The sequence below is a fragment of the Melopsittacus undulatus genome, chromosome 1, assembly GCF_012275295.1.
Source record: "Melopsittacus undulatus isolate bMelUnd1 chromosome 1, bMelUnd1.mat.Z, whole genome shotgun sequence".
NCBI lineage: Eukaryota > Metazoa > Chordata > Aves > Psittaciformes > Psittaculidae > Melopsittacus > Melopsittacus undulatus.
Genome location: NC_047527.1, coordinates 1,221,168 through 1,241,979, shown reverse-complemented (window position 1 = coordinate 1,241,979; position 20,812 = coordinate 1,221,168). Strand labels below are relative to the sequence as shown.

Below are 20,812 nucleotides of genomic sequence, written 5' to 3'. Positions count from 1 at the left end.
CTGAGTGTCATTGGCCCGGGTGGCATCTCCAAGGGCTTGAAACTTGCATTGAGCAGATGAGCTTTAAGGTCCTTTCCAACCCAAACCATTCCATGATGTCCCTGGGAAGGGCAGCGTTGGGTTTTCAAGCTCCCCTTGAGCTATTTGGCATCCCCATAGGAGCCAAACCACAGGGTGAGGTTCCTCTCCTGCCCTGTCCCCCCACCATGGACTCCCTCCATGCAAAGTCTGAAGGTCTTGGACTTCCAGCTTCTCTCTAAACCATGATGGGATCCAGCTCCAAGGATCCTGGAGCCAGGGGAAGGTGTTAATCCAGGCAGGGAACTGGATGGAGGGGTTGAGCATGGAATGGAAAGCAAGAGATGGGAGAGATGGGCTGTGTATCAGTGGCTCTTCCTTCTCACCTTGGCATGGAAGATCCCAGCAAGGGGTGATCCAAGATGGGAACTGTGGTGGGATCGATCCCCACTCCCAGCAAGGACTGAGCACCCAAACACCCATGAGACTGTCCCAAACCTATGTTTGACCCAACACATCCCCACTATGTGGCCGTGGTTGCTCATCCATTACCATTTGGCTCCAAGACATGAGCAGAGGGTCAGTTCAGTGGTGTCACCTAGAGGTGTTCTTCTCCAAGGGGTGTCATGGCTGTGTGGGGCTTGGCTTTCCAACCTGTGCATCCTCTGTGTACCCTGGGGGTTGTTAAGGTCTATGGAAGCTGTTGTCACTGCATTTGGGTCTCCATCACCAACATGCTGCTCATCCGATGGAAGAGTCTTTGGGTGTCTCAGCATGTCCATCCTTTGGGTTTGGGGTGTCCCAGCTCAGCAGTACAATGGTGTCTATTACTTGTGGACCTTCATTCCATCTTGGACGTGCTCTTCACCTTATGGGAGAGTCTTGGGGTGCTTTGGCATGTCCATCCTCTGGGATTTGGGTTGTCCCAGAGCAGTAGTATGATGGTGTCTATCACCTATGGGCATGAGGGACCTTCACTCCATCATGGACATGCTCTTCTGATGGAAGAGTCTTTGGGTTTCTCAGCAGGTCCATCCTTTAGGTCTTGGGTTGTCCCAGGGCAGCAGTACAATGGTATCTATCACTTGTGGACCTTCATTCCACCATGGACATGCTCTTCTCCTGATGGAAGAGTCATTGGGTGCCTGGGCAGGCCTATCCTCTGGGATTTGGGTTGTCCCAGGGCAACAGTATGGTGGTGTCTATCACCTATGGGCATGAGGGACCTTCACTCCACCATGGACATGCTCTTCTCCTGATGGAAGAGCCTTGAGTACTCAGGCATGTCCATCCTTTGTGTGTTAGGGATCCCAGGGCACGTACAATGGTGTCTATCACTTGTGGGCCTTCATTCCATCATAGATGTGCTCTTCTCCTGATGGAAGAGTCTTGGGTATTTGGGCATGTCCTTCCTTTCGGTGTTATGGATCCCAGGGCACGTACAATGGTGTCTATCACTTGTGAGCCTTCATTCCATCATGGTTGTGCTCTCCTGATGGAAGAGTCTTGGGTACTTGGGCATGTCCATCCTTTGTGTGTTATGGATCCCAGGGCACATACAATCGTGTCTACCAATTGTGGGCCATCATTCCATCATGGATGTGCTCTCCTGATGGAACAGTCTTGGGTACTCGGGCATCTCCATCCTTTGTGTGTTATGGATCCCAGGGCACGTACAATGGTATCTACCACTTGTGACCCTTCATTCCCTGCCCTTTCTCCCCACAGAACCTCCTCCCTACGATGGAACGCCGGCACCAAGGAGCGGATGCTGATCAAGGTGACAGACCGCGAGCCCAGCTTCCTCCTGCACCAAGGCAATGGCTTCACCCCCGAGCACCAAGCAGGGACACGGTCACGGCGCCCATCGGGTGGCCAACAATCACCCAACCTCCAAACCTTCACCCCTGACACCGACAGCTCCGTGTTCTTCCCCGAGAGGAAGCAATCCCCATTCCTAAAGAGGGCTGAGCATGTGGGGAGCTGCTCCCCACTGCTGGGCCGGGGGGACTCCTTCTGCTCCCCACTCCAAGCCCAGCACCGCAAGCACTCCAGTGAGTCCCAGCCTTCCTCCCCTCGCTATGCCTATGAGCCCCCTCTCTATGAGGAGCCCCCCATGGAATACCAAGCCCCCATCTACGACGAGCCCCCCCGTGGACATGCAGTACGAAGCCAGTGGGAGCTACAAAGCCGGCTCGCCGCAGAAGTCACCCATCAGGAAACCCCATCCCTTCCTCCAGTCGCCCAAGCAAGGCTCCAACTCGCCCTACCAGCAGCTGGTGCTCACCAAACAGAAGTGTCCCGACCGCTTCATGAGCCTGGAGTACAGCCCAGCTGGCAAGGAGTACGTCAGGCAATTGGTCTACGTGGAGCAGTCGGGCTCCAGCCCCAAGATGAAGACAGGGTTGAGGCACAAGTACTCCCCCAACCCCATTGGGGGGTCCTACTCATTGCAGCACAGCCCTTGCTTGGTCAGGGACCAGCGGTTGGAGATCAAATCAGGGGATTACAGCAGCATGGAAGGACCCGAGTTCTGCCCTGGCCCAACCAGTGGCCAGGTAGCCCAGGCTGAGGACTCCATGTCCTGGTCCAGCCAACAGGACACCATGTCCTCCACCGGCTACTCGCCCTCCACCAGGAAGAGGAAGAGCCGAAAGCCGTCCCTATCCCATGATCCCAACACCTCCTCCACGGATGGCTCAGGGGACAGGGAGGTGCTGGGGGAGCAGATGCTGGGGGAGGAACGAGGCACCCCAGGTCCCAACAGGTCCCCATTGAACCGCACCGAGAGCAAGGCGGTGGAGGCCGAGGTGGCACGAGGCTTCCCGGAGCCCTTCCTGGCCCAGGCTCGCCTGGCTTGGGAAGCCCAACAAGCCCATTACCACATGAAGCAACGGAGCAGTTGGGACTCCCAGAAGGATGGTTCTGGCTATGAGAGTGATGGAGCCCTCCCTCTGCCCATGCCGGGTCCGGTGGTGAGAGCCTTCAGCGAGGACGAAGCCTTGGCGCAGCAGGACAACAAGCACTGGAAGAGGAACACCTTTGAGAAGCTGGGCTTCCCCCAGATCCTACTGGAGAAGAGTGTCTCCGTGCAGACCAACCTGGCTTCACCCGAGCCCTACCTGCATCCATCTCAGGTAATGTCCTCGGGGATGTCCTCAGCCTTCACGGTGGAGCCGGTGCCATCATCCCTTGTGTGGCATCTCCTTGGGTTCCTCATCCAGGGCTTCAGAGCATCCTCCAGGAGCTCTGGATTGTGGGGACCCACAAAATGCCACCTCTGGTCCCTATGCTGCTGGAGGAGACCCATAAGCAGGGATGTCCCTTCTGCAGACCCAGTGGAGATGGCCAAGGCATTGAGAACATCAGCCCCTTCCTGCTCTCCCTACCTCCTTCTGTCTTCAAATAGGTCCTCTGCTAGAAATGGGTCTTGGCTCCTCAGGCTGTGCCCAACCACAGTGGTGGAGCAGCACCACTGGCCCTTGGCTTTCACGTCACTTAGGGTCTTAACCCACCACCGCATCTCCAGCCATGCCAACGGTGGTTGAACCCATCACCAGACCCACCAGTAACCCAGTGGGGCCTGAAAATAGTTGAGGAGCTTCATCACCCTGGTGCGGGTTGTCCCATCTGATCATGGCAGCAACCCCATGGAGCTCCCACCTTGGTCTCCAATTGGGATTGATGGCACTGCCAGCCTGGCTGCCAGATTTGGTGTCTCATAGAAACTGGTCCTTATCAGGCTGGTCCTTCACAGTTGGTCCTTAGCAAGCTGGTCCCTCAAATAAGCTGGTTCTTGGCAAGCTGGTCCCTCAAAGATGGTCCTTAGTAACTTGGTCCTTCAAGGAAGTTGGTCCTTAGCAAGCTGGTCCTTCAAAGAGGTTGGTTCTTGGCCAGTGGGTCCCTCAAAGTTGGTCTTTGACAGGGTGGTCCCTCAAAGTTGGTCCTTGGTAACCTGGTTCTACAAAGAGATTGGTCTTAGCAAGCTGGTCCCTAGGAGAAGTTGGTCTTAGCAAGCTGGTCCCTAGGAGAAGTTGGTCTTAGCAAGCTGGTCCCAACGTCCATGCCACCAAGATGTGCCAGGAGCAGAGGAGAAAACAGGAGCAAAGCATCACTGGGGGTGACGTGGGGAGATGCAGAGCTGGCAGAGGAGGGGAGCACACAGGTGATGATGGGGCACCACAAGTGACATGGACATCCAACCCCATACATGTGCCACCAGGACCTCCTTCGCTACCACCACGCTTGGGTGTTCTCCCAATCCCTGAGCTGAAAGGAGGGATCCCAGCCCCATGGAATGGGCATGGAGGTCATGGCCAGCTGCCATTGACACCTCCATCTCCTCGTTGGAGGCCCAAGTGTCCAAGTTCATTTAGGACTGTGCTGATTGGAGCTGAACTTCGCTTTAGGTCAGCTCCAGCAGCAGAGGATCCATCACATTTTGGTGCCCGTGTCCTGACCACAGCATCCCCTGCAGAGGGCTGATGTCCTCAGCCAACGTGGTCCCTTGCTCCTCCCTGCTGGTGGCCCAGCTCATGGACCAGGCTGTGGAAGAGCCATGGCAACAAAGCCTGGGGGCAAACACTGCCTCTCCTTCCACCCAGAAGGGCCTTGAGCTGAGGAGCAGGTTGGAGGACACACAAGGACCTTCTGGGTGATGTGGCCTCCATAGGAACAACAGGGATGGGTCCTCAATGGGGGAGAAGCTCCCATCTCCCCATAGCCAAGTCCCTGCTGTTGTCACCATGGTGCAAGATGGGAGCTGAGAGATGTCCATGGACAGAGGGGACCTCAGCACTGGAAGGGATGAGCTGTTGAGTGAGGAGACCAGGAACTTGGATTGGTTGAAGCAGCAGCAATTGGTGCTCTTTGGGTGGCTTCATTGTCCTCTGCTGAGCTTGTCCCCTCCACGTGGCCCTGCCTCTTTCCACCCTGGTTCTACCTCCTGCTTTCCTTCTGTTCCTCATCTAAAGCCCAACCTCAAGGCCATGGCACTGCTGGGGTCACCTTGTGCATGGGCCCTGCTTGAAGCCACCAACACCATTGCATGGTGAGGACAACAGTGTCACCTCCGGTGTGGCATGTCCTTCCCTACCATAGGAAGGGCTCCAGGGCCACCAGACCCAGGAGATGCTGGCCCAGGAGCTGACAGATGATGAAGCCACCGTGTTGGTTGGCTGCAGGACCAGGGACCAGCCCATCCCGAGTGTCCTTGTTGGCCTTTCTCCATGGTCATCAGCTGCTGGGGTGATACCCATGAGCTGTGCTGGTTCCAGTAGAAGGACACTGGTCTCCAGTGCTCTGCAGAGGTCCTTCCTGCTGGGTTAGGTCTAGCTTGTGTCCCTCCACGCATGGGATGCAAAGCACCAACATCCATGTTCCTCATGGCATGGAGGAGCCACCAGCCTCCTGCTGGGGATGTGGCCGATGGAGAACCCTGCTTGATGGGGACTTTGGGACAGAGGTGTCCCCTACCTGGTGTGCATGAAGGGCTGGTGGAGCATGAAGCCACTCGCCCTTTGCTTCCTCCACATCAACAGCCCCCAGCTGTGTCTGTCCAAGTGACCGTGGTGCCAGGTGAGAAGTGGCTCCAGAACGTCTTGAGTGGCTTCACTTGTACCCATTGATCCCCTTCCTCCTGAGGCCCTTTGATGCCACCGCCCAGCTTGGCCAATGGCACCACTGAGGAGGAGATCCTTGGGTGATTGGTTGCTCTGATGGTTGGTTTGATGGATGGATGGATGGGTAGTTGCTTGCTGGGTTGCTTACTTGGTTGGTTGGTTGGTGGGTGGGTGGTTGGGTGGGTGGTTTGTTGGGTGGTTGAATGGTTGGTTGGTTGCTTGCTTTGATGGTTTGGTGGATGGATGGATGGATGGATGGATGATTGGATGGATGGATGGATGGATGGATGATTGGATGGATGGATGATGGATGGATGATGGATGGATGGATGGATGGATGGATGGTTGGATGGATGATTGGATGGATGGATGATGGATGGATGGATAGATGGATGATGGATGGATGGATGGATAATGGATGGATGGATGGATGGATGGATAGATGGATGATGGATGGATGGATAATGTATGGATGGATGGATGGATGGATGGATGGACGATGGATGGGTGATAAATGGATGGATGGTTGGATGGATGGATGGATGGATGGATGGTTGGATGGATGGATGAATGGATGGGTGGATGATGGATGGTTGGATGGATGGATGGATGGATGATGGATGGATGGATGATGGATGGTTGGATGGATGGATGGATGGATGATGGATGGATGGATGGATGATGGATGGATGGATGGATGATGGATGGATGGATGAATGGATGGATGGATGGATGAATGGATGGATGGATGATGGATGGATGGATGGATGGATGATGGATGGATGTATTGTTGGGTTTGTTGGTTGGTTGGTTGTCAGTTTGTTGCCCGGTTGGTTGCTGGGTCAGTCGGTTTGCACTACAACCAACACCATCAGTAACATGAACTCCTCTGGCTGTTGTCTCCTAGTCAGAGGACCTGGGCGCCTGCGCACAGTTCGAGAGCAGCAGGCAGACCAGGAACATGATGCCCAGCGCCAGCTGCGTCTTCCCCACCTTCAACCTCCGGAAACCCTCCTCGGAGACGGACATTGAGAACTGGGCCTCCAAGCACTTCAACAAGCACACCCAAGGGCTCTTCCGGAGGAAGGTGTCCATCGCCAACATGCTGGCCTGGAGCAGCGAGTCCATCAAGAAACCCATGATCATGACCAACGACCGCAACGTCAAGAAGGAAGCCTGTGAGATCTTTAAACTGATTCAGATGTACATGGGGGACCGACGGGCCAAGACGGACCAGCTCAACGTGGCTTTGGAGATCGCCACCAAGGGCTGGAGCATGCAGGGGCTGAGAGATGAGCTCTACATCCAACTGTGCAGGCAGACCACCGAGAACTTCCGATACGAGAGCCTGGCCCGGGGCTGGGAGCTCATGGCCATTTGTTTGGCCTTTTTCCCACCCACTCCCAAATTCCATTCCTACCTAGAAGGATATATCTACAGGCACATGGATCCAGTGAATGACACCAAAGGTAAGGGGGAAACCACCGCCCTGGTGGCTTCTGCTCATCTTACAACCTATTTGCTCCTTTTCCCTTCGCCTTCGTGAGGTTCCTGGTTGGAAGATGGGTGAGGAACTCATCCGCATCCCTCATGGAGGTGCAGTGAACATGGTGGGGCCTTTACCACAGTGCTTTTCTCCTCTGTACATGGAAATCCAGCATTAGACCCAACACGAAATGAGCTTTGACACCTTTGCTGCAGGTTCAGTGTGGCCATAAGCGAGAGTTTCAGAGGTCCCTTCTAACCCAGACCATTCTATGAGTGATGATTTCACCTTCATCTCCATCTCCAATGGCTTCTTGTGGCTTCTAGAGTCACTTTGGACCAAAAATCACCCCATAGTGGAAGGGGATCTAGCTTGATTCCCAGCTTTCAAGATGGTTTTTGGTCATGGTAGATAGAAGAGGCATCAATTTGGGCTATTTGACCTCAAATTGGTGCCCCCTCTCTAGTCCTGGGCTTGGCCATTGCTGCTCCTTCATCACTGGTGCTGTTTCATGGGTGATGGGGTCTGGTCTGGCAGGAGTATGGATGGAAGTTGGGCATCACCACATCCCAAGGGTGAGGCAGAGGTTGAGGTGGTCCAGGAGGTCCATAGATGAGGAGGTGAGGAAGAGATCCAGGAGGTCCATGGATGAGGAGGTGAGGAGGAGATCCAGGAGGTCCATAGATGAGGAGGTGAGGAGGAGATCCAGGAGGTCCATATATGAGGAGGTGAGGAGGAGATCCATGAGGTCCATGGATGAGGAGGTGAGGAGGAGATCCAGGAGGTCCATAGATGAGAAGGTGAGGAGGAGGTCCAAGAGGTCCATGGATGAGGAGGTGAGGAGGAGATCCAGGAGGTCCATGGATGAGGAGGTGAGGAGGAGATCCAGGATGTCCATGGATGAGGAGGTGAGGAGGAGATCCAGGAGGTCCATAGATGAGGTGAGGAAGAGGTCCAGGATGTCCATGGATGAGGAGATGAGGAGGAAATCCAGGAGGTCCGTGGATATGGAGGTGAGGAGGAGATCCAGGAGGTCCATAGATGAGGAGGTGAGGAGGAGATCCAGGAGGTCCATGGATGAGGAGGTGAGGAGGAGATCCAGGAGGTCCATAGATGAGGAGGTGAGGAGGAGATCCAGGAGGTCCATGGATGAGGAGGTGAGGAGGAGATCCAGGAGGTCCATAGATGAGGAGGTGAGGAGGAGATCCAGGAGGTCCATAGATGAGGAGGTGAGGAGGAGATCCAGGAGGTCCATAGATGAGGAGGAGATCCAGGAGGTCCATAGATGAGGAGATGAGGAGGAGATCCAGGAGGTCGATAGATGAGGAGGTGAGGAAGAGATCCAGGAGGTCCATAGATGAGGAGGAGATCCAGGAGGTCCATAGATGAGGAGGTGAGGAAGAGATCCAGGATGTCCATGGATGAGGAGATCCAGGATGTCCATGGATGGACCATTGGGAAATGGAGCCTGGATGCCCTTTGGCTCCCTGGAGACCAGGCAGGAACATCTGGAGGACACCAAAATCAGATGGAACCATGGTAGATCTGCCCAGCTTGGGGCATAAAGGAGAGGAACCAACCATGGTGTCCATGGGGGGAGCTGTGGGGTAGCTGAGGAAGCGATGGAATGGGATGGGGTAGCACAAGGGTTGGTACCCATCAAGGTTGGGAGGTCCAGGTCTACCCATATCCCCCCGCAGCAGAGGTGTCAAAGGAAGTCCATGGCTGTCGTGTCAGGTTCGGAACGTCGGCGCTGGATCCGCTGCCTGCTCCTCGATTCCTTTCCTTTGGAATCTTCCTTTATCATCCCATTGAGCTCCTTGTCGTGGTCTTTGTGCCATTTGCATTTGGGATTTTGCTCGTGGTTTGATTTCGTCGTCGTGTCGTTGGTGTTTCATTTTTAGTCTTCATTTCGATGAAGTTTAATTTCAAGTTTATTTCCCTTTCATGTTCACATTTGCGTCTTCATTCCCATTTCCATTTATTTTCATTCGACTTTAATGGTTTTATTTAAATTAATAAGAAGGAAAATAATTTTACAGTTATTTATATTTATTTTTTCATTTCAGGTTTATTTGTTCTTGATTTTCTTTATCTTCTATTTTCCTTTTTGGTTTTATTCTGGTTTTCATTTTAATTTTTTTATTTCACTTCCATTTTCATTTTCCTTTTTTTTGTTGCTGATTTATTTGCATTTTTACTTCTAGGTTTTATTGCATTTTCATTTCCGTTTTGATTTTCTTTTCATTTATTCCTAATTTTATTTCATTTTTCTTTTTCTTCACATTTATTTTTACTTTTATTAGTTTTTCATTTTTATCTCTATTTTTATTCTGTTTTCTATTTATTTTTATGGTTTTTATTTTCACTTTTTCTTCTTTTGCATTTATTTAGTTTTCGCTTTCATTTTCCTTTATTTCCATCTTATTTCATTTCTAATCTTCATTATTTCCATTTACTTTTCTTCTTTTTGCCTTTATTTTGGTTATTTCAGTTTTACTTTTCATTTTCACTTTGTATTCTGATTTTTTCCAGATGTTTGTGTATTGTCATTTTTCCTTTTATCTTTTATTTTCCATTTTATTTAGAGTTCCTCTTCATTTTAATTGCCATTTATTTCCATTGGGTTTTCTGTTTTCCCTTGTTTGGATCATTGTTGTTCATTATTTGCACGTATTTCAGTCTCATTCCTGTTCCCGTTTCTGTTCTGTTCCCATCCTGTCCCATTCCATCCCCGTCCCCGTTTCCCAGTGACCCGGCACATAAACGACCTCCTGGAAAGGACCAATAAGAAGAAACCCAAATTGAGAAAGAAACCCAAGCCCCAGCTCGAGGAGCTCGAGGGTAGGGCCGGCCCCTAGGGCAGGGGCATTGCGGGATGTGCTCATAGGGAGATGGAGATGGAGCTCTGTGGGCATGGATATAGAGGAGATACAGAGATAGAGATGCAGAGATTGAGAATGGGGTTCATTAATAACTCTCCGTTATATGGAGCTATTGAGGTAGATTAGAGACTGTCAGTTGTATTTTCATGTTATGGATGATGTTATGGATAAAGGTATAATATTATATATCAAGCTTAGAGCATCATATATATACACCTATATATATGGTCTGTATAACATTATAGGTAATGTTATATATGGATATATAATATTACATAATATCATATATATTGTTATCTGTTACTATAGTAGCTATTATATATGGTATGCATTATATATTTTAGTATGCAGTTATATAGTATATATTATATACTATGTATAGCATACTATAAAATATATATTATATATGTCATTTATTATATATTATATACTCCATATTATATATTATGCCATAATGATACATCTAATATTTAATATTATATATAATATTTAATATCATTTAATGTATATAGCATTATACACATTATATATAGAAGACATAGAGCATATATGATAACATAAAATATTACATCATAATATTTCATATTATGCATAATATATCGTAACGTACTTGTCTCTATATTATATATAATGTATATAAATAATATATGCAGCATTATGCATTAATATATAATATTATATGTAATGTTATGTGTAACACCATATTTCTATTTTCTACATTATATAAAACCACATAATCTGATATATAATGTTATTAATTTAATATACAAGATCAGATTTAATATGAATCCCCCATTTCGACTGTAAAATATCATAAATATAATCAGTTAATATAGAATATGATAAAAAATGCCAGAAATGTATCAAACACCCTATATAATAGTTTTTATAAAGTCATATTTTATTAGTATATCTAATATAGGATAGAATGTTAGAAATAGGAGTCATTAAATAACACATAATATTTTGGTTTTATATAATGTTATATATAATAGCATGGAGGCAATTTAGCATAATTAATATCACTAATATGAATTATAGGTATATTAAATATCTAATTTTATAGATAAATCTATGTGGGTAGATAGAACATGATTCATACATATGTAGTATTATATATTAATATATTAGCAATCAGTAGCATTAATTAATAGATAATTAGTAAGTAATTAACAAGAGGGGGAGAGCAGGAACTTCATTACATGGATCCACGTAAAAGGTGCTGCCAGGTTTACTCAGTGATGAATGGATGGATGGATGGATGGATGGGTGATGGATGGATGATGGATGGAGGATGGATGGATGGATGGATGATGGGTGGATGGAGGATGGATGATGGATAGAAGATGGATGGATGATGGATGGATGATGGATGATGGACAGATGGATGATGGATGGATGATGGGTAGATGGAGGATGGATGAATGGATGGATGGGTTGATGGATGATGGATGGATAATGGATAGATGGATGGATGGATTATGGATGGATGGATGGATTATGGATGGATGGATGATGGATGGAGGATGGATAGATGCATGGATGATTGATGAATGGATGATGGATGGATGACCATGGATGGGTACCACCACCCTGGTGCCCAAGCCATCACTGGTGGGGGTGATGTGGCATCCCTTTGGGCTCCCCAGATCAGGATGTTGGTGAACACAACATCCAGGTGACACCAAGAGGTTCCTGGTGCAAGATGAGGGGCCCCAACCTGGAACCACAGCAGTGATGGGTCCTGGAACCTGTGGGTGCAGGCACCTGAGAAACAGCTTTAATGGCCACCATGAATTAAGGTTGTGTTCAGTATCTCCATCAGTGATGCAGATGGTGGGGTCTGGTGCACCCTCAGCACCTTTGGAGATGCCACCAAGCCTAGTGATGGGGTTGACCCACCTGGGGGACCTGTGTGAACCTCATGAGGTTCAATAATGGAGCAGCAGCCTGGTCCAATGGAAGCTGTCCATGCTCATGGGATGGTGGTGGACCTAGATGGTCCCTTCCAACCCAAACCATCCCATGATTACATGAATGGGCACCAGATCTGAGGCCACCAGGTCCTGGACGTCTCCCAGGCTCCCTCTTTTTGGGGTGGCTTCAGACCCCACCACATCTCCATCATCTCCTCCAGAGCATTTACACCCATTGGAGGAAGCCTTTGAAGACAACAGCATTGGGGATGGAGGGAAAAGAGATAATCCCAAGTCTGGTTTTAACCAAAAAGCACCATCAGGGGCCACCAGGAGCTGCCATTGGAGCCCACTGGAGCTCCTGGAACCCATTTTCCCCTCTTTTTGCACCAATATTTAGTAGGAAAAGCACATTTTAAGCTCCTGGCCTATCCTCACCAACATCTTCTGGGGTCATCCAGAAGGTACCACCAGGTCCTCAGGGCTCTTGGCTATGGGATGCAGGGAGCATCTTACATTGGGATGAACCCATTGGGATGCTCCAAGGGTTTAGGGTTGTTGAAGGGCATCATGAAGAGGGGATGGGGATGGATGATGGGGAGGGGATGAGGGTGGAAGAGAGGAGAAGGGGTGGAAAATTCATCCCTGGAAGCCACCAATGTCCCACCTGAGGCCACCACAGTGAGTGGGGATGGGGATGGAGCTGAGGGGTCTCCATGGTTGATGGGCACAAGGACACTAGGTTCTTGGGGAGCAGGTTGAGTTTTGGGGACCCCTCATCCTCCTCAACCCCCCCTCTCCTTGAGGAGCAGTGATGGGGACAGGGATGGAGCTGCCCCACATCCCATAGGGACCATGGGGCTGGGATGGGAGTCACCTCCCCATGGGCCTCCATGCCCTGGGGGTGATGCCTCAACCTCTCTCTTGTCTCTTGCAGGGGTGGCAATAAGCACTTATGCCAAGTACTGCTACAACAAGCTGCAGAAGGCAGCTCTGACGGGAGCCAAGAAGGTATCACCCACCCGCTGGCCATGGGGTGGGGGCTGGCCCCCTATTGGGACCACTTATGGGGCTGTTTGGGGAGGAGGAGGAGGGATGAAGCTGGAGAGCAATGGGGATGATGCTGGACCCGGGCTGGATGCTCTGGGTACCTCCAACGTGGTTCACCCATTGGTGCATCCTTCTCTGAGGAACATCTGGGGTGCTCCTTGGGGTCTCCTTCCATAGACCAAGGGATCAAATAGGGATTGAGGAGATGATCCTGGGAGCTGAGGATTGAGAGGATGCTCCAGCAGCTCCCAGGTCACCATGGACCTCACCATCCCCATGGTCCATTGCTGCCATCAGGGCAGTGGTTGAGTCCTTTCAGAGCAGACCCTAAATAGGGATGAATTTAGAGCTTGGGGTCCTCCTCCTGGTCCCATCAGCACCACTGAGGCCTCAGTTTCCCCATCCTTGTTTCATGGGGATGGAGAAGAGATGGTGAGATCCCATAGTGACATCTGCCCATACAAGGCCTGGTGGAGGGAGGGGATGTGCATCCATTGGGATCACTGTGGGCTTGGTGGTGAGGGCAAAGACAGGGCTTGAGGACCTCAAGGTGAAGCCCCAGCTCCGGTGGCTTCCTCTGTTGGTGGCTCTATCAGGAGAGGAGATGCTTGTGCAGATGCAGCTGATGGGGAACTGTGTCCATCTCCTCTGCATCCCATCCCAAACACATCCATCCCTTTCCATCCCACCACACACATCTCCATCCATCTCCTTTTCCATATTCCACTACACATGGCTGCTGTATCCACCCCTTCTGCTTTCAACCATGCCCACATCCATTGCATCCATCTCTTCTGCATCCCACCATGTCCACATCCATTGCATCCATCTCTTCTGCATCCCACCATGTCTACATCCATTGCATCCATCTCTGCATCCCACTATGTCCGCGTCCATTGAATCCATCTCTGCATCCCACCATGTCCACATCCATTGCATCCATCTCTGCATCCCACCATGACCACATCCATTGCATCCATCTCTGCATCCCACCATGTCCACATCCATTGCATCCATCTCTGCATCCCACCATGTCCACATCCATTGCATCCATCTCTGCATCCCACCATGTCCGCATTCATTGCATCCATCTCTTCTGCATCCCACCATGTCCTCATCCATTGCATCCATCTCTTCATCCCACCATGTCCACATCCATCTCTCCATCCTCCTACCTGTCCTTCTCCTGGTCCCATCTTCACTTTCCAATCCAGACAACGGCTGAAGGCACCAGCCCAGTGGCTGCCTTTCACCTCCGAGCTGCTTCCCATTGGACACCATGTCCTCCCCATGGCTCTATCCCCTGTCCCCATCCCACAGCAAGCTCAGGACCCAGTGTCTCCATCCCCTGTCCCCATCCCACAGCGAGCTCAGGACCCAGTGTCTCCATCCCATCCCCATCCCACAGTGAGCTCAGGACCCGGTGTCTCCATCCCCTGTCCCCATCCCACAGTGAGCTCAGGACCCAGTGTCTCCATCCCCTGTCCCCATCCCACAGCGAGCTCAGGACCCAGTGTCTCCATCCCCTGTCCCCATCCCACAGCGAGCTCAGGACCCAGTGTCTCCATCCCATCCCCATCCCACAGTGAGCTCAGGACCCGGTGTCTCCATCCCCTGTCCCCATCCCACAGTGAGCTCAGGACCCAGTGTCTCCATCCCCTGTCCCCATCCCACAGCGAGCTCAGGACCCAGTGTCTCCATCCCCTATTCCCATCCCACAGCAAGCTCAGGACCCAGTGTCTCCATCCCATCCCCATCCCACAGTGAGCTCAGGACCTGGTATCTCCATCCCCTGTCCCCATCCCACAGTGACCTCAGGACCACAGTGTCTCCATCCCATCCCCATCCCACAGTGATCTCAGGACCCAGTGTCTCCATCCTTGGTCCCCATCCCACAGTGAGCTCAGGACCTGGTGTCTCCATCCCATCCCCATCCCACAGTGATCTCAGGACCCGGTGTCTCCATCCCATCCCCATCCCACAGTGACCTCAGGACCCGGTGTCTCCATCCCATCCCCATCCCACAGTGACCTCAGGACCTGGTGTCTCCATCCCATCCCCATCCCACAGTGAGCTCAGGACCACAGTGTCTCCATCCCATCCCCATCCCACAGTGAGCTCAGGACCTGGTGTCTCCATCCCCTGTCCCCATCCCACAGCGAGCTCAGGACCACAGTGTCTCCATCCCATCCCTATCCCACAGTGATCTCAGGACCCGGTGTCTCCATCCCATCCCCATCCCACAGTGACCTCAGGACCTGGTGTCTCCATCCCATCCCCATCCCACAGTGACCTCAGGACCCGATGTCTCCATCTCATCCCCATCCCACAGTAAGCTCAGGACCATCAGGTCTCCATCCCATCCCCATCCCACAGTGACCTCAGGACCATCAGGTCTCCATCCCATCCCCATCCCACAACAAGCTCAGGACCCGATGTCTCCATCTCATCCCCATCCCACAGTGACCTCAGGACCCAGTGTCTCCATCCCATCCCCATCCCACGGTGACCTCAGGACCACAGTGTCCCCATCCCATCCCCATCCCACAGTGATCTCAGGACCCAGTGTCTCCATCCCCTGTCCCCATCCCACAATGAGCTCAGGACCACAGTGTCTCCATCCCATCCCTATCCCACAGTGATCTCAGGACCTGGTGTCTCCATCCCATCCCCATCCCACAACACACTCAGGACCCGGTGTCTCCATCCCATCCCCATCCCACAGCGATCACAGGACCACAGTGTCTCCATCCCCTGTCCCCATCCCACAGCGATCTCAGGACCACAGTGTCTCCATCCCCTGTCCCCATCCCACAGCGAGCTCAGGACCACAGTGTCTCCATCCCCTGTCCCCATCCCACAGTGATCTCAGGACCTGGTGTCTCCATCCCAGGTCCCCATCCCACAGTGAGCTCAGGACCCAGTGTCTCCATCCCATCCCCATCCCACAGTGACCTCAGGACCACAGTGTCCCCATCCCCGTTGCCTCGGTAACATCCCCGTTGCCTTGGTAACATCCCCGTTGCCTCGGTAACATCCCCGTTGCCTCGGTAACGTCCCCGTTGCCCCCACAGGGCCTCAAGAAGCCCAACATCGAGGAGATTCGCCATGCCAAGAACGCCGTCTTCAACCCATCCATGTTCGGCAGCTCCCTGCAGGACATCCTGGCCATGCAGAAGGACAAGTACCCGGAGCGGCAGCTGCCCTGGGTGCAGACGCGCCTGTCCGAGGAGGTCCTGGCCCTCAACGGCGACCAGACCGAGGGCATCTTCAGGTAATGGTCCATACGGGACCGTAATGGGTCCGTAATGGGGTGAGCAATGGGTTTGTCATGGCCCCATTCACCTATGGCTGCAGGAGACCCTCAGTATGGTCATGTTATAGGGAAGCCCATAACAAGTCATCCTATGAGGCAACCGCATCATTCCCCACATCCCCATTCACCTGTGGTTGCAGGAGACCCTCAGTATGGTCATCTTATAGGGAAGCCCATAACAAGTCATCCTATGAGGCAACTGCATCATTCCCCATATCCCCATTCACCTGTGGTTGCAGGAGACCCTCAGTATGGTCATCTTATAGGGGAAGCCCATCACAAGTCATCCTATGGGGCAACCACATCATTCCCTACATCCCCATTCACCTGTGGTTGCTGGAGACCCTCAGTATGGTCATGTTATAGGGGAAGCCCATCTCAAGTCAGCCTATGGGGAAACTGCATCATTCCTCACATCCCTGTTCACCTGTGGTTGCTGGAGACCCCCAGTATGGTCATCTTATAGGGAAGCCCATTACAAGTCATCCTATGGGGCAGCCGCATCATTCCCCACATCCCCATTTATGTGTGGTTGCTGGAGACCCTCAGTATGGTCATCTTATAGGGGAAGCCCATTATAGGTCATCCTATGGGGCAACCGCATCATTCCCCACATCCCCATTCACCTATGGTTGCAGAAGACCCTCAGTATGGTCATCTTATAGGGGAAGCCCATTCTAGGTCATTCTATGGGGCAACCACATCATTCCCCACATCCCCATTCACCTATGGCTGCAGGAGACCCTCATTATGGTCATGTTATAGGGGAAGCCCATAACAAGTCATCCTATGGGGCAACTGCATCATTCCCCATATCCCCATTCACCTATGGTTGCAGGAGACCCCCAGTATGGTCATGTTATAGGGAAGCCCATCACAAGTCATCCTATGGGCAACCGCATCATTCCCCACGTCCCCATTCACCTATGGCTGCAGGAGACCCTCAGTATGGTCATCTTATAGGGGAAGCCCATAACAAGTCGTCCTATGGGGCAAATGCATCATTCCCCATATCCCTGTTCACCTGTGGTTGCTGGAGACCCTCAGTATGGTCCTCTTATGGAGGAAGCCCATCACAAGTCAACCTATGGGTCAACCGCATCATTCCCACATCCCCATTCACCTACGGCTGCAGGAGACCCTCAGTATGGTCATGTTGTAGGGGAAGCCCATAACAGGTCATCCTATGGGGCAAACACATCATTCCCCACATCCCCATTCACCTATGGTTGCAGGAGACCCTCAGTATGGTCATCTTATTGGGGAAGCCCATAACAAGTCATCCTATGGGGCAACCACATCATTCCCCACATCCCCATTCACCTGTGGTTGCTGGAGACCCTCAGTATGGTCATCTTATAGGGAAGCCCATAATAAGTCATCCTATGGGGCAAACGCATCATTCCCTACATCCCTATTCACCTATGGTTGCAGGGGACCCTCAGTATGGTCATGTTATAGGGGAAGCCCATCACAAGTCATCCTATGGGGCAACCAACATCGCCATCCATCTATGGCTGGTGGAGCCCCTCAGCATGGCAACCTTCTCATGGGGGAAGCCTGTAACGACCCATCTTTCTATGGGGCAGCCAACCTGTGCCCCACATCCCCATGGGGACCTTCTTATCCTTGCTCCATGCCCATCCTTTGGTGCCCACATTGGGGTTTCCATACAAACCTCCCTGGCTCCATCCCACAGATGCCTCTTCCCCATAGGCACAACCCAGCTCCCAAAATGCCTCCACCTCCATCCCTTGGTCCCCCCTTGCCCCATAGGGCACCCAAGCTGTGTGTGGGGCAGGGAGGTCCCCATCCCATCCTTGACCCCCAACACCCCTTAGGGTCCCCGGCGACATCGACGAGGTCAACGCGCTCAAGCTCCAGGTGGACCAATGGAAGATCCCAACGGGCTTGGAGGACCCACATGTTCCCGGTAGGTCCTGGGATGCATCCGGATGAGTGTTGGGAGGTGCTGATCCCATCCCAGACCCCAAACCAACCCTCCCATCCCTTCCATGTCCCCATTCCCGGTGCAGCCTCCCTGCTGAAGCTGTGGTACCGGGAGCTGGAGGAGCCGCTCATCCCACACGAGTCCTATGAGCAGTGCATCACCCACTACGAGAACCCCGAGGCGGCCATCGCCGTGGTCCACTCCCTGCCCAGGATCAATAAGATGGTGCTGTGCTACCTCATCCGCTTCCTCCAGGTACGGCCCCATGGCCCCATAGCTCCTGGGGCTGCCCCATAGCTCCTGGGGCTGCCCCATAGCTCCTGGGCTGCCCCATAGCTCCTGGGGCTGGGACTGCCCCATCCCTTGCTGGGTTGGAGCTGCCTGGTCTCCCCAACCCATGAATGGCAGTGATGGGGCAAGGTTGGGGTTGGGATCTGTTGGTGGGGCCCATGGGATGTGGGGCAGACACCAAGGCAAGGGATGGGTTTGGACACCTGAAGGACATGGAGGGGTGGGGAAGTGGGGGGTGAGTGGATGTTGTGAGGGATAGGTTGGGGTTAGGGTTGGGTTAGGGTTAAGGTTAAGGTAAGGGTTAGCATTAGGGTTGGGGTTAGGGTTAGGTTAGGGTTAGGGTTGGGGTTAGGGTTAGGTTAGGGTTAGGGTTAAGGTTGGGGTTAGGGTTGGGTTAGGGTTAAGGTTAAGGTAAGGGTTAGCATTAGGGTTGGGGTTAGGGTTAGGTTAGGGTTAGGGTTGGGGTTAGGGTTAGGTTAGGGTTAGGGTTAAGGTTAGGGTTAGGGTTAGGTTAGGGTTAGGGTTAGGTGTTAGGGTTAGGGTTAGGTTAGGGTTTGCGTTAGTATTAGGGTTAGGGTAGGGTTAGGGTTAGGGGTACGGTTAGGGTTAGGGTTAGGGTTAGGGTTAGGGTTAGGGTTAGGGTTAGGGTTAGGGTAGGGTTAGGGTTAGGGGTACGGTTAGGGTTACGTTTGTGTTAGTTAGGGTTAGGTTAGGGTTAGGGTTATGATTAGCATTAGGTTTATTGTTAGGGTTAGGTTTAGGTTTGTGTTAGGCTAGGGTTAGGGTTAGGGTTAGGATTGAAACCAGGCCCGGGTCCTGCAGTGGGGTGGGTTAAACCTTTGCTTCCTAAAGAGACTGGGGATGATAGGATGGAGAGTGGGGGACGTGGGGTCCCCACTGCTGACGAATGGAGGCTTGGATGCAACCATGGATGCAATCAGGGAGCAGCAACCTGGGCTTTTGGAAGATGTCCATGTCAATGGCAGGGTTTGGAACTGGAGGAGCTTTAAGTTCCCTTCAACCGAAACCATTCCATGATTCCATGAATGGGCACCAGATCTGAAATCCCATTGGCCTGGACATCCCCCAAGTCCCCTCTTCAGGGGTGGCTTCTGACTGCCTCCCAACATCTTCATCACCTCCTCTAGAGCATTTCTAGCTCCAAACCCCCATAGACGAACCTGTCCATGTCCAGAGGTGCCCTTGCCCATGGAACTGGATCATCTTCAATGTCCCTTTCATCCCAACCCGTTACACATGGTCCTTCCCCATCACCCCCAAGTTGCTCCCAATGGGTCTGAGCAGCACTGGGGGGTCTGAGCAGCATCCATGGGTCTGAGGAGCACCCAATGAGTTGAGCAGCACCCAATGAGTTGAGCAGCACCCAATGGGTTTGAGTAGCACCCAATGAGCTGAGGAACACCCAATGAGTTGATCAGCACCCAATGGGTTGATCAGCACCCAATGTGTTTGATCAGCACCCAATGTGTTTGATCAGCACCCAAGCTCCACCCATCCCCCTCACCCCTTTCCCCCTGCCCCCCAGGTGTTCGTGCAGCCGGGCAACGTGGCGGTCACCAAGATGGACGTCAATAACCTGGCCATGGTGATGGCCCCCAACTGCCTGCGCTGTCAGTCGGACGACCCCCGGATCATCTTCGAGAACACCCGCAAGGAGATGTCCTTCATCCGGGTGCTCATCCAGCACCTGGACACCAGCTTCATGGAGGGTGTCCTATAGCACCCACCGCCCCACACGGACCCCACCAGAGCATGGGTGCTGGGGGGGTGGGGGGCGTCTTCACCGGCCCCTCTGCAGTGAGACACGGGATCAACCGAACCCCATCCTGACCGTGGCACTGGGCACCTCTTGGTTATGGGGGTCAACAAGGGATGGCAATGATGGGGTCACCTCTTGGCTATGGGGGGGTCACCAAGTGGATGGTGATGGTGGGGTCTCCTCTTGGCCATGGTGGGGTCTCCAAGGGATGGCAATGATGGGGTCACCAAGGGTTGGCCATGGTGGGGTCACCAAAGGGATGGCAATGATGGGGTCACCTCTTGGCCATAGGGGTTCACCAAGGGGATGGCAATTATGGGGTCTCCAAGGATGGCAATGATGGGGCCACCAAAGGGATGGCCATGATGGGGTCACCAAGGGATGGCAATGGTGGAGTCACTAAAGGATGGCAATGGTGGGGTCACCTCTTGGCCATAGGGTTCACCAAGGGAATGGCAATTATGGGGTCACCAAGGGGATGGCAATGGTGGGGTCTCC

The 20,812-nt window shown here is 52.3% G+C and overlaps 1 protein-coding gene across 1 annotated transcript in view; it reads left to right on the top strand.

The window, feature by feature from the left end:
* ARHGAP39 (Rho GTPase activating protein 39) overlaps nt 1–20,458 on the top strand; it is a 107,888-nt gene extending 87,430 nt beyond the window's left edge. Inside the window, 9 exon segments of the mRNA XM_034065008.1 lie at nt 1,747–2,164; nt 2,166–3,155; nt 6,547–7,108; nt 9,877–9,969; nt 12,864–12,937; nt 16,051–16,250; nt 18,134–18,225; nt 18,329–18,498; nt 20,081–20,458. Coding sequence (XP_033920899.1) covers nt 1,747–2,164; nt 2,166–3,155; nt 6,547–7,108; nt 9,877–9,969; nt 12,864–12,937; nt 16,051–16,250; nt 18,134–18,225; nt 18,329–18,498; nt 20,081–20,275 — 2,794 coding nt within the window. The 3' untranslated portion in view covers nt 20,276–20,458.
* Nucleotides 20,459–20,812: the final 354 nt, after the last annotated feature.